This window comes from Manihot esculenta, chromosome 13 (assembly GCF_001659605.2).
Source record: "Manihot esculenta cultivar AM560-2 chromosome 13, M.esculenta_v8, whole genome shotgun sequence".
NCBI classification, from domain to species: domain Eukaryota; kingdom Viridiplantae; phylum Streptophyta; class Magnoliopsida; order Malpighiales; family Euphorbiaceae; genus Manihot; species Manihot esculenta.
Genome location: NC_035173.2, coordinates 28,594,981 through 28,608,763, shown reverse-complemented (window position 1 = coordinate 28,608,763; position 13,783 = coordinate 28,594,981). Strand labels below are relative to the sequence as shown.

General features: G+C 31.0%; 1 protein-coding gene across 2 annotated transcripts; it reads left to right on the top strand.

Moving 5' to 3' along the window:
• Positions 1-3,910: 3,910 nt before the first annotated feature.
• LOC110630389 (protein SCAI) lies at positions 3,911-12,255 on the top strand. 2 transcript variants are annotated; one of them, XM_021777865.2, is made up of 9 exons: positions 3,926-4,651; positions 7,392-7,598; positions 7,689-7,943; positions 8,478-8,544; positions 8,623-8,814; positions 8,940-9,031; positions 10,482-10,664; positions 10,752-10,888; positions 11,515-12,255. In XM_021777865.2, exons 1-9 carry the CDS (start codon positions 4,160-4,162, stop codon positions 11,699-11,701), a joined length of 1,812 nt encoding a protein of 603 aa, XP_021633557.1. In that variant the 5' UTR covers positions 3,926-4,159; the 3' UTR covers positions 11,702-12,255. The 2 variants fall into 2 exon arrangements, 1 of the variants encoding a protein (XP_021633557.1); XR_002490380.2 differs by lacking the exon at positions 11,515-12,255 and having other exon boundaries at positions 3,911-4,651; positions 8,940-9,035.
• Positions 12,256-13,783: the final 1,528 nt, after the last annotated feature.

The window sequence follows — 13,783 nt, the reverse complement described above, 5'->3', positions numbered from 1 at the left end:
TATGTCATTGCAAGCTTAGTAAATGCATATGAAATATAATGAGTACATCTGGCAGCTGATGTGAGGATAATAAGTGAATGTTGTTTGTTTGATTTGAGAGAAATGGGTGGAAGTGGGTGGTGGATAGGACAGAGTTTAATTCCTTTATGGGTCATGATTGTGATGCTTTTGCCCACATATCTTAGAAAAATGCAAATTTGTTCCTTGCAACAAACATTCCTTTCAGAAATTCAGGTCAAGCCAGCCAAAACAAAAAAACCCACTAGCTACCGCCTGAACCACCACATTCTCTTATTTTGGCTTTCACATTCCCATTCATACCCCACATTTATTGGTTTTGCATTTTCTCCCACAAGCTTACTTTTCATTCTTTCTTAACTTTTAGGAGCTCCATTTTGTCAAATATCTGATAGTAGAATTGTCTTGAAAAGTTGGGATGTCTCCAAATCAAAATCTCAATTAAAATTAAAGTAAATTTACCATTTAGTCTATATATTATGAAAAAATTTATTAGTTGATCAATGAGTTTTAAAAAATATATTAAAATAATTTTAATATTTTAAAAAATTTATTAATTAGTCTATTTATTAATTTTAACAGTTAAATATTAAAAAAAAATCTAAAATTTCTTTGATATAGAGAGATTAATTAATAAATTTTTTATAAAATTTAAAAACAAACTAATAAATTTTTTTCATAGGGACTAAATATTAAAATATTTAACGGTTAAAATTAATGGAGAGACTAATTAATAGATCTTTTAAAACATTAAAAATATTTTAATATATATTTTCTCATAATAAAAGAATCAAATAGTAATTTCTTAAAATTAATTATACTAAATTAATTTGAATTTGTGTTACATTCACATATAAAAGTGGAAAAAAGAAAATTGGATATTGAACTTGAGATCTCTCGAAGTTTAATTTAATGAATATATTGCGAAGCTAAATTTGTGAGTGTATATTTTAGAACATTGAAAATATAAATATGATCAAAATTAAAATTATATATTTTTATTAAAGTTAATATATAAGACTTCGCTTAATTTTTTTTAAAAATTATTATTTAGTTTTATGATATAAGAAAATTAATTGATTGATATTACAACTTTAAAATTTTAAAAAAATTTATTAATTAATTATTTAATTAGTTTCGGTTGTCAAATATTTTACTATTTAGCTTATATAGTATAATAAAACTCATTAATCGGTATCTATCCGTATTAAAAGTATTTTAACTTTTTCTACAACATTTAACATCTATAATTAATGGAAGAATGATTAAGTAGTAAACTTTTTAAAATTTCAAGTAGATTTTAATATAATTTTTAAAATTTATGGATCAATTAATAAATTTTTCTATATTAAAAAACTAAATATTAATTTTTCTAATTTTTTTTTTAAATCAACCTTGTTATGCTGCCATATGTATAATCATCAATTAAAAAAAATCATGCTAATTAATATCATGAAAAAAAATCCAGCCCATACAAATTTGCATCAATTAATATGGTCAAATATGTAATTATCAAATACATATGTAGTAAAAAGATAATAGGAGTCACAACACTCTACTATGGCAAAATTATGGAATATCACTATTGTATATAATGAGTCATTAAAAAATTGACACACAAGTAAATTAAAAGGAAAAACAGTTTAGTGGTTATTTTTTAGGATATTTTTTTTATTTTTATTTACATTATATTATGTTTTAAAATTTATTAATGAATAAATTTAGTTTTTAAACTAATTATTTGTACAACAAATTATTTATCTTTATAATAAATAATAAATAATTATAATATATTATAAATAGTAAGATAACTGTAGTTTAGTTTTTCTAATTTAATAAAATGTTTTTGTTAATTCTTTTATTTTTAAAAATTATAACTGCAGTTTAGTTTTTTTAGTTTAATAAAATGAATTTGTTAATTCTTTTATTTTTAAAAATTTATAATTTAGTTTTTAAAAATTGAAAAAAAAAACTAGAATTTAGTTTTTACAGCTAGAATTAGGTTAACTTGCTGTTAATTTTCATAAAAAATATTAAAATATCCTTAGTCTTTACTTTTTGAGTTAGAGAAAATAGAAAAACTAAATGTTAAAAGGAAAGCAGAAAGATTAAACTGCTCAATATTGAATTTATTGAATATTGTAGAGTTGGATTTATGTTGAACGGTCAACACCATCATCGTGACCCAACTAACGACTAAGCTCGTCCAAGTCCGACGGTGGGTTAGCGCAACGATCAACGATATGGCCTGGTCAGACATTGGTAGACATGGAAAGCCGAGCAATCATTGCTCTTCCGTCGGCGATCATTCCGTCTTCTTTGTCTCTGAGAAGAGGAACAAATTCCTCTCGATTCTGTCGACCGTCATAACAGGCGTCCGCCTTGGCAATCGATAATACCATCTTATACCGGTAATAGAAACACTACGGTAAAAGAACATGTGAATTTGAAAATGGACAGCATCGCGAAAACATGCGCGATCTACTGGAATCACACGACATCCCTCTTCAACGACCTCAAAGTAACTAGATTTAGTGTGCAATCACCACACATGATTTCTACCTTTGTCGAAGATAGACACGTTTCGGCCGTTGGACCTATCGCGTTGTCTGTTGCCCGGTCAATGCTAAATTTTCTCCTAGTGTTGTGACGCCAGACCACCACTGTAATATTCGATAAATTAGTAGTTTAATCCCTCTATTTTTCTCTTTGCAGGGAGTAAATATTAAGAATATTTTCATCATTTTTATAAAAATTAACGGTAAATTATATCTAATTTTAATGTCAGGAATTAAATTATAAATTTTAATTATTAAAAATTAAATTATAAATTTTTAAAAATATAGAGATTAAAATAGATATTTTATTAAATTAAAAAAAATAAGCTACAATTTATTCTAAATAATAATTAAACTAACTATAAATTAATAAAAAGATATGATATATATATCTTATAAATTATATTTTAATTCTTATATTGTATAATAAAATAATAACTACATCTCTATATATAAAAAATAATTATATAGTTTTATTAAACATCAAAGATATTAGCAATATTTATGAGCTCAACAATTAAATTAAATATTTAAATCTAAATTTCAAATTGTTTGAACAGATTCTGTATTTACCATTCAATTTTATTTGAAGTCAATTATGTAATATTTTAAAACTAAACAATAGGTTAATTAATTCTTTTTAAGCAATTAAAAGTTTATTTATATGCTAAGTCAATTATGGATTGTTGAATATAAATATTTCTTTTTGAAATTTGAATATAAATAATTAAAATGTATAATTATTTACTGGAAATGTCAAAAGCTTTGGATTCTCTATACAACTCGGTCGATATCAGAGAACTTCCACAATTGCAAAAGTCAAAAGCATACGAGGAATTAGGTTTGACTTTTGGAGAGTTGTCAAACTTTCCAGAATAGGATTCCTTGTAGTTGTAATCTTTTTCATTATTTTATCTGAAAAAAAAAGCTTTTTCCGTCGTGAAAAAAAAGCAAAAAAAATATATTTCAAGCTTCAATTTATTTTATTAATTATGTGCAATTAGATTAGATAAATGAAAATTTCTCATTTAAACATTTTGAATTTTTTATTTAACAATATAGATAAACAAAATACAATGACAAATTTAAATAATTATTGCTTCCTTCCTAATGGAAATCTCAAGCAATCATTCTCATGTTGTTGATTTGGATCTCCATCCAACGATCAAAAATCAACAATCTCATATGCATTTGTGAGCACACAATTATCTCCCTCATAACAATATTTTCAGCAATCTTCCTATCATTAAAAGAACACAGTTATCCGTTTATATCGCCCCCCACGCCCCCCACAACAGCGAGCTCAAAAGTTTCTCTATCGACGCCGCCACGGTATTCCAGTGAGGTAACTGAAATTAATAATTACAAAATGGGGAAAAAAGCAAATAAAAAATTATTATAACTGCAAAATAATAAAGCCAGAAAGCAAAGTATATATCACGCTGACACCATTTACTCACAGCTCACACCCAAAAAAAACAAGAGTATACTCTCTCTCTAGAGCTCTGCACGTTTTCCGATGATAACAACCAACCTCTTCCTGCTCCGGTAGTGACATTTCCTTTGCCTTCCCCTTCCGTTTCATGGCCGCCCAGAGCAACGTCGTTTCGCAGACCTTCCGAGCTCTGGTGGAGAGCGCGGACCGGAAGTTCGCTCGGGTTCGTGACCTCCCGTCGTATGGACATGCTCAGAATCACTACTTCCAGAAGGTTTTCAAGGCCTACATGCGTCTATGGAAGTACCAGCAAGAGAACAGGTCGAAGCTGGTCGAGGCCGGTCTCAAACGCTGGGAAATAGGCGAGATTGCTAGCCGGATCGGCCAACTCTACTTTAACCAGTATATGAGGACGAGTGATTCGAGGTTTTTGGTTGAAGCCTATGTGTTCTATGAAGCAATTTTGCACCGGAAGTACTTTGAAGGAGCTAAAGCTAAGGATCTTGGTGTGAGATTTAAGGAATTGAGATTTTACGCGCGGTTTTTGCTCGTTTCCTTGATTTTGAAACGGACCGAGATGGTTCAATCGCTCGTAGACAGGTTTAGAACTCTCGTTGATGATAGCAAGTCAAATTTCCGGGTACTTTTAATTTAATATTGTTTTGTAAATCTTTATGTGCTAATAATGTGTATGTTTATTTGGTGCTTTTAGCTGCAATTATCTCTCCCTTTAGGTTTTGGTGGTCTATTTGATTTTTTTTTTTAATAATTTTTTAGTATGCTCTCCTTAGTGTCTGAGGACTAAAACTTTTTGGCGCTGAATTTGTGGAATTGGAGATTGTGAAAAGTTCTTTTGGTGAGAATTAGCTCTTCTTTCAGTGATTGTAGGGACCGAATTTCAGGTAGGCTTTGCTTGAATAGGAATCAATTTGCCGTCTTTGTGATATCGGACAAATTTTAAGGCTTATTCGCAGACTTGGTGTTTTGGGTGGGATTGAGGTGAATAGGTAACTGTTTGGTTGCTGAAGGAAAAGCTGTGATTTTTTTATATGTTATTTTCTTTTTTGTTTTTGTTGAAATTAGTTCAAATTTGATAAAATTAGATTCCTACTTTTCATTGCTTTACTTGAAAAATTAAAACCATGAAACAGATAATTGTTTAATTTTTGTTACCAAGAGAGCTTAGTTTTTGCTACAAAACTAGATTTCCTTGTTTATTTGGATTTCTTGAAAGATTAATACCACAGACTAGACCAGACAACTATTTTAGCTTTTCTACAAAGGGAGCATTGTGCTAAGGAGGTTTAGCTATTTTTCCATTTATTGGAGAGAAAGAGCAACCAAGAGGATTTCCCTTCTTGCTTTCTTTTATTTTTAAACTTTTTGTTTGCTAATCAAGATGATGCTATGTCCCATATTATTTAGATCCATCATGTAGGTATCATGGGACCTGCAACTGCAAGTTATATATATATATATATATAAATATAAAATACTTCAGTTATGCATTATATATCATAGCTAAGGGCAGTTGATTCGTCAGATCCTACCCGTGGCTGTTGTTGCCCATTTACAGAGATGCAATATTACAAAAGTATGCATGTAGATTAACTGGGTTGATGAATTAATTACTGGTAAAGGTTAAGGTGTGAGTGAATTTGTTCTGTCTCTACTAATGGGAAGTTTGAGAAAAACTGGATTGCTATTTTAATTTCATTAGAGCTAACTGAGCTTGGCTACTTGTTTTGAGTATTAAACTGCAAATACTTTCCTTTGACCCGAGGAATATACACCCTATTTTTAAAGGTTATGGGTGATGTAATTTATGTAGCTGATCTCTAGCTTTTGGGTTCATGTGAATGGAGGAACTAATAGCTGTCATTGTGCTGATTGAAATTAGGAAAAACTTTGGACTTTGATCATGTGTGAGGTATAGATGTCTTAGAAGCTATCATGTTTTTCAATGCTCTGGATGTATGTAATGATTACTTTGTTTCTTAGTGAAGTTAAATTTCACATTAAGGAAAAGGAACGGCAATAGTTGAGGTATCTAGATTGCTGGGAAACAGGCTGGTGATGTGGGTTTTGGTTCCATTTTTTTGGAGGAGAGAGGAAAGGAGGTAGAAGATAAAGGGGAAAGTAGCACTAATATGATGGCTCCATATGAGTGCACATATTGGCATATGTGATCGAGAGAAAGCTAACTTTTCAAATACAGCTTACAATAATGTCAAGGCCAAAGTCAATAGATCATATAAAAAGTTAACTCTTGAAATTTGGATTGTTTTTATAACACTTGAAGAAGTGAAAGTTTGAAAGTGACATAGTGAAGGGGTTCTATATAACTCTGCCTCTATAGTTGTTTTTCCCTCTTTTCTCTTACATATTTGTGCAGCATTAGAAAAGATAAAAAGGGGTTCAGGATAATTAATATCACCTCATTAGGCTTACTTCCCTTGCTGCGGCGCAACTGTCGCAACTCATTGGATCATTGGTCTTACGAAAAAACACACGTTGGAAAAACATATAATAGATCAATGTTCAATATTCTTAGACCTCACCAACTTAAGCTTTTGGGTTGGAGTGGGTGTCCTTCACATGGTATGAAATCTGGCTCAACACCCCAATCTCTTTGTACTCCCATGTCCTGCCATGTCTATTCCACATGTTAACAGGGGTTGAAATGCGTGTTTGTCGGGACCAATTGCACCCTCTCTTCTTCTTCACCAGTAATCCATTTGTGCCATGTGTTGATAGGATCTAGCACATGTCAAGAGGGGGATGTTAGATTTAAAAATCCCATGTGGACACATAAGAGATTAAAGCTTAATGTGATGTTTGGCTTTACTAATTAACTTAGGCTTTTGGGTTGGATTAAGTATTTCTCACAATGTTATAACTTGTCAAGTCAGTTTGGGTTAGGGTGATATGTAAATTGTAAGAGTTGGTCTCCATACTATGACAAAAATACAGGAGTGCAATTTGTTGACTATGCAAATTTACTTGCTTCTTTTGTGTATTTACACAACAAAAATGCCTTCTTGTAAGTCATAACTTGAGCAATGTACACATTTTTAAGTGAAATTTAACTAAAAGTTTAGGGGGTATAATAGGAAATTTCAGATTTATATGCAATAGAATTATTTGTTTACTAGAAATGGCCATTGAGTAAAAATCCCACATCATGACAGATGCTTGACAATGAATTTGGAGACATTTCTTAAATATGTCATTTTTCTTAGCTAAGCTAACTCTAAAATTTACACGTGTCTATGTGTTTGTGCTCAAGTGCTTTTAGGAGCAATTGCTGTATTTGACTTATAGCTGGTCCTTACTACTTGCTAGTGGCATGATCAACAGTTATGGATATATACTTGCAGGAGACAAACTTTAAAGAGTGGAAGCTAGTGGTGCAAGAAATTGTCCGCTTTTTGGAAGTTGATACTGCCTTTGCAAATATCAGACCTCTGCGGTATTGTGTCCTGTTTGATTCTCATCCAACTTCTCATCCATATGTGGCACGTTTCCATGCAAGGAAGGTCCTAAAGTTTAAAGATGCAGTCCTGACAAGTTATCACCGGAATGAGGTGAATAGTTTTTTTATCTATGTGGCTGTAATTAGGTATTTTCCATTCAAAGGGAAATATTTACAATGTGTTATATTTTGTCACTTTCAGGTTAAATTTGCAGAAATTACTTTGGATACTTACAGAATGCTGCAATGTTTGGAATGGGAGCCAAGTGGGTCTTTAATGCAAAAGCATCCTGTCGAACGTCCAGTTGAATCATATGAGAATGGCACTGTAACTGATCATTCCGGAGCTTCTGGACTAATAGATATAAACTTTACTGCAGATTTGACTGATCCCACTTTACCGTCAAATCCTAGGAAAGCTATTCTTTATCGTCCTTCTGCAACACATTTGCTAGCGGTTAGTTTTGAAGCTCTGATTTGATTATTTTTGTGAAAGTTACTTTGCATTTTAAGGGCAGTTACATTGGTGTGTGCGTGGTAATGCTCCTACTAATATTTAGGTGATTATTATAAATATTTCCTTGTAACTAGGCTTCTTTTGTTGTAATTGTTGGTGAAATAGTGAATTCTGCAACAGTGCAACATTTTACTTACAGTCAATTTATGCTGTAGCATATTGTTGTCCTCTAATATTCTGTCCTGGTCTACTTCATAAAGATCAGATATTTTATTTTTCTTATAAGGAGTAGTTTCTGTCAATTGTAGTCTGTTGTCTATTGTTTTTACTTTCAAAAGTAAAGAAATACCAGTAGTACAATTACCAAAACCATAATCAGTTTACGGTACTGTGTACAAGGAACATATAGGCTCATTGGAACAGTCACTAGTCCTAATAATGGTTATGACGATTTTTACATTCATTTCTTGTGCACTTCTTCATGTCCCTTTTTGTTATTAATTATGTCTAATGTTTAAGTACTCTTGTGGGCAGGCTATGGCAACAATTTGTGAGGAGCTCCCTTCAGAAAGCATTATGCTAATATATATATCAGCCTCAGGTTAATTTTACCTCCATGTTGTTACTAGAATTCAACTAATCATATCATATTAATGATCTAAATGAATCCCTTATGCAGGGAAGGCTGGTCAAAGTAATGTTTCTCCAATGGAAAATTCTGGAGGTTCAAGGAAGTCTTCAAAAAACAAAGTTGTTTCTGGAAGAATTAGCGAGCAGAATAGTTCTGTATCTGAATCACATAGTAATGGCAAGCGAGAGTCAAGTGACTATCATGACAATTACCTGTGGTTAGGTCCCAGAGGAACTGCTGGTAGGTGGCCTTTTATTTTTGCCCCCTAGCACATTGTTCAAGTGCTACTTCCTAGTAAAAGACAATTGCTTCTCCACATCCCATGCTTTATTCTGCGATTATGCATGCTGCTTTTGAATTTTCAGGTTCAAATGCACTTTACCCTGGTGATATAATTCCTTTTACCAGAAGACCACTTTTCTTGATTATTGATAGTGACTGCAGCCATGCATTCAAGGCAGGTTTGTCATAACTTGTGTGTGACTTACTGGATTTTAATATGTTCTACTGGATTACATGGTTAATAAACCAAAATTTGCTGCCTTATGAACAAGATAGTGTTTATGGTCCAAGTTATTTGGCTTTTTAGAGAGTACCTTATATGTCTGAACTCTGAAGGGTTGCTTCCATCTTGTACCCAGTCTTAGAAATTGTAGCATGATATATAGATAATGTGCTTGATTTGAAATTTGATAAAAAAAAAATTTACAAAATGATATGTTTGTGAAACCCTTCTTAGGGTTACCCTGAGCCTGGTGATATGCATATACAAGCACGTGCATGAATATAAAATGGAATTTACCAATTGGTATGCTTAGGTGGATGTGTTTAATTGATACACAACAGCAGCTTTGACTGTAGATGTATAAATTTCAATTAAGTATGTTATCCGAGAAAAATGTATGTTAGCCATGGAAAAGTAGATTGTTCTAGCCTTTTAGCAGCTGATAAAGCTAGTATGCACTATTAGTAAGTTGCTAGTTTTGGACAAAAATAAATATTTAATGTTGCATCATATATGTCTTTTGGAATTAAGGCTTAGTTGTTCTTGTTGTTGTGCTGTTGTCAGTATCATATGTCAACTTTGGAGTATCATCTTAAAAATTTATATATTTTTTATTTTATGTAAATATTAAATGGGTTTTTGGTTAGTTTCGGTAGCATATGGTTAGTGCTATTCAGATTTGGGATGTGTATAGGTGGTGAGGGATGAAATTAAGGATAGGAAAATTTTCAGATCCTACCCATTTCCATTCTTATTTCTTAGAAGGGAAATGTTTGAGAGTTGGTGGGATTGATTCTTTTATGGGAGAATTATTATTTGGTTCCTATGCTATGGAGAAACTCAATAATTTGTCTCTTCGTTTTGAAAGATACATTAAAACATGTCTGACGTTTTAAAAAGTCTACTAGTTAGTCATTCTCTTAGTTTTAACTGTTAAGTATTGTAAAAAAATCTAAAATGCTCCTGACACGGAGGGGCCAATTAGTAAACTTTTTGAAAATTTGAGAAACCAATTAATAAGTTTTCAAAATTATAGAGATTAAATAATAAAATATTTAACGGAAGGACTAACTAATAGACTTTTTAAAACATTAGAGATATTAAAATCGAGAGATTAACTAGTAGGTTTCCTTAGTGCCATAGGGTTTAAGTAGTAATTTTTCCTTCTTTTATTTATTAAATTTGGGAGATAGAGTTGAGCCTCATGATATGACGTATTTAAACCTGATGACTTTGTACAAATAAGTTGAGATTTTTTGTGCCTATTTGGAAAGGAATAAATCCTTTAGAACTTAATCATCTTCAGGTGTATCATCAAGGTTTCAGGAGTTTCCCATTTCTTACGCCCTTCCAAGTTCTTGATTACTTGTCAGCTTAAATGTGAATTGTGGATGATTTTCAGGTCTTGCATGGTGTAGAAAGGGGAGAGCCATGTGCATTGCTACTTTCGCCTTTGAAGCCAGCTTTCAAGAACCTGCCTGCTGTTGATACAACACATAATGGAAGTCAGTTTACCTTTTTCTTAACTGCTCCTCTGGAGGCTTTTTGTCAGATGGTTGGCCTCTCATCTATTGATACTGATACTGTAAGTTGATTGCATAATGTTTTTAATTGGTATAATAATCATACTGTTCCTGCTTGGTCTTCTTTGCTAAGTGGATTCTGCTTTTAGGATGTTTACAATGACGCTGTGGAGATACTCTCCAGTGCATTCTCTGAGTTGGAGGTGATTCTATGTAAGGAAAATAGCCTGGATCTAGTTTGGGCTCAAGTTTTATCTGATCCATTTCTGCGGCGTCTCATTATCAGGTACACATTTCTGTCTCTCTCTAATATTCAGAAGATGGGAGAAGGGGGTTGGGGGGGATTGAAGTTCTAGTATCTATGCCCTTGTATTCCTAAGCAAGCGTTATACTGATGAGCTATCAAACCAGTGAAGATGTATTCTCGTATTATGTGCTATAAGCAAACAAGTGGATGACCATGCAATGACGAGATTTTGGTCTCCTATTGTATGATGCATGGAAACTGTGTTGGCCTTTTATGTCTGAAACCATTTTCAACTCTTACACCTTGCATTTGACATGATTCATTTTTGGAAGAAAAGTATTTAAATGAATTCTTACAAAATCATACATGATTTCATTTTATTTGAAAATGAAAATTTTATAAGTTAAAAAAAAAGAAGAAATGTTCCATTTCAAATAAGAAAATTGATAAAAAAGAATTGAATTGAATTCATGTGAAATTTTTTTAATTCCAACAAGGGGACAAAAGTTACAATGATGAGATTTTTTGGGTGATGAAAATGCGATCCTTTCTACTCCCCTCTCCACTTGGGTTTCTTTTTATGAAATGCATATGACATTAATTCTTTTTAGCTTCGAATATAATGAGCTAACTCAAATGTGTTTATGATGTGCGTCCATCTCCAGATTTATATTCTGCCGTTGTGTTCTATCGACCTTCTGTCCTCCAGGAGACAATGAGCATTATCTGCCTGTTTGCCTGCCCCATCTTCCCAGTGCTGTGTCCCCGACCTCTGAAGTTGTGCATTCAGCAGTCGTTCGGCTTTCAAATCATATGAATGTAGCCAAGTATTTCCACTTTGATGACATGTAAGTAAGATCACAAGCTGTTGAAGAACTCGAGGGATAAAATTTTAGGCATTAGGCAATCAAATTTCATTCATTTGATGAGATGACCAACTTGAATTTAACAAGTTGCCTTCCAAGGGTACTTAAAAAGAGGAATATAACTGATGGTGGAGATGAAGCTGGCAAAGCAGAGATTGTGTCATCGAGCATGGTTGCTTTCTGCTTGTTTCGCCACCTATGCGCAACCTTGCTAATTTTCAGACTGTATGGTTTGCTGTCAAGGTTAGCTGGACGCTTGATGTTTCGCAGGTGTGTAAGTAATAGTTAAATTCTCTAGGACTAATGGGTGTATAATCTTAATGGTTTTGATCCTTTCTCAGAGCTGTTTCCAGGTAGTGCTAGTCCTTTTTTGTATCTTTGTAAAAGAAATCAACCAGTCAAAATGGTTTTTTTTCACCCTCATTTTTCTAGTTTTTCCAGACTATTCTTGGAGAAGCTGCTCAACATGTAAATCAAGTATTTGGATTTGCGGAATACGTTCAAAATATCTGTACTTGTTATAAGTGGGACTTCGTTCAATTCTCTATTGTGTTAGGTCTTCATTCTCTTGTCTGTGTTTCTTAACCAGTTGTAATGTGATCTGCTGGGTTCCTTTTATATTTTAGGCTAATTGACGAAAATTTTTTTTGTACTTGTGTAATTTTGGTTAAATTTAAAATTTAAGATGATATTTTATTAATTTTTTAAATATAAATTAATTTCATATATAAAAATAATATTAACTCATATTTAATTGATATATTTAATTTAAAAAACAATAATAATTTAATTGTTAAGTATGTAATTTATAATTTCAATAATAGGTGTATTTTATTTTGCAAGATTTTTGTACCATAAAATGTTTGAAGTTAATTGGAGAGAAGTGATGTTTGATCTTATGGGTTGGATATAATCGGATATAAATGGTTAGATTTATAGTCAAATCAATTTGTTTTTACAAATAATAAATTATGGAATCTGTCCGAAAGCCTTGTTAAATTTGATATGAGTTTCAATTAGATGTTTTAATTTTAACAATTTAGTTAAAAATTAAAAAATTTGTGAAATTTTATTAAATTTGAAATTGTATATAGATGGGTGGATAAGTGGTATTTTTTATTCTAATAATATGGAACCAACTGAACAGATAAATAAAAAAAAGTGAAAAATTAATAAAATTTAATCAAATTAAAATAAATTAATGTAGTTTGATCTATTTTAATTAACACTCAATTTTCTATAACATTGAAACTAAATTTCTAAATGGTCAAGTTCAACAACAAACACCACACATAATAAATTCAATCTCTATCATGAATTTTTTTCATTTATAAAAAAAAACTAATTTTTTTGATAAAAATATAATAAAAATATAATTATTTATTGTAGTGCAAAATAATCATACTGATTGATAAAAATTATTATTTTATTTTGCACATAATATTTAAGATATAGGAGTCAACTATCTAGATATTATTTTCTTCTACTCTCATAAATCGTTATTTTTTAAATTTTAAATTAACTTTTTTCCATTATTTTTTTCAAAATAATAATCCTCATTGTTTTTTTATGAGCGTGTAATACAAACACTATATTTTTAACATGTGTTGGCTTTATTTGCCAATTAAAATATATTAATAGTTTGAATAATTATTAACTATTTTAATAGTTGATTATTGTTTTACTAATGATTAGTTATTGAATATTAATTAATAGTGGTTAGTTGTTTATATAATGATTTAAAATAAAAATATTCAATATAAAATAAATATTAGATTAATCATTAAATATAAAATAATAATAAAAAATATAAATAAAATTAAAAATTTACAAAAATTGTCTAAATTTAAAATAATATTTTGGGAAGGTGTTGATGGATGAACAATTGTTATTTTTTATTGCAATAATATTGAAACTACTTAATATATAAATCAAAAAGTAATAAAATCCAAATCAGCACTTCAACTATTTGTCAGAGGCCAAATAAGCCTAAAATTAACTTTTAGGCCATATAAGCACTAAAAAGCCAAATTGGTTCTACTTTCCTCAGAAAATAGGCGCGTATAAA

Coding starts and splice junctions, on each gene's coding strand:
- LOC110630389 (XM_021777865.2), top strand. CDS start 4,160: ATGGCCGCCCAGAGCAACGTCGTTTCGCAGACCTTCCGAGCTCTGGTG. Junction 8,545..8,622: donor AATATATATATCAGCCTCAG/GTTAATTTTACC, acceptor TCCCTTATGCAG/GGAAGGCTGGTCAAAGTAAT. Junction 10,889..11,514: donor CTGCGGCGTCTCATTATCAG/GTACACATTTCT, acceptor GTCCATCTCCAG/ATTTATATTCTGCCGTTGTG.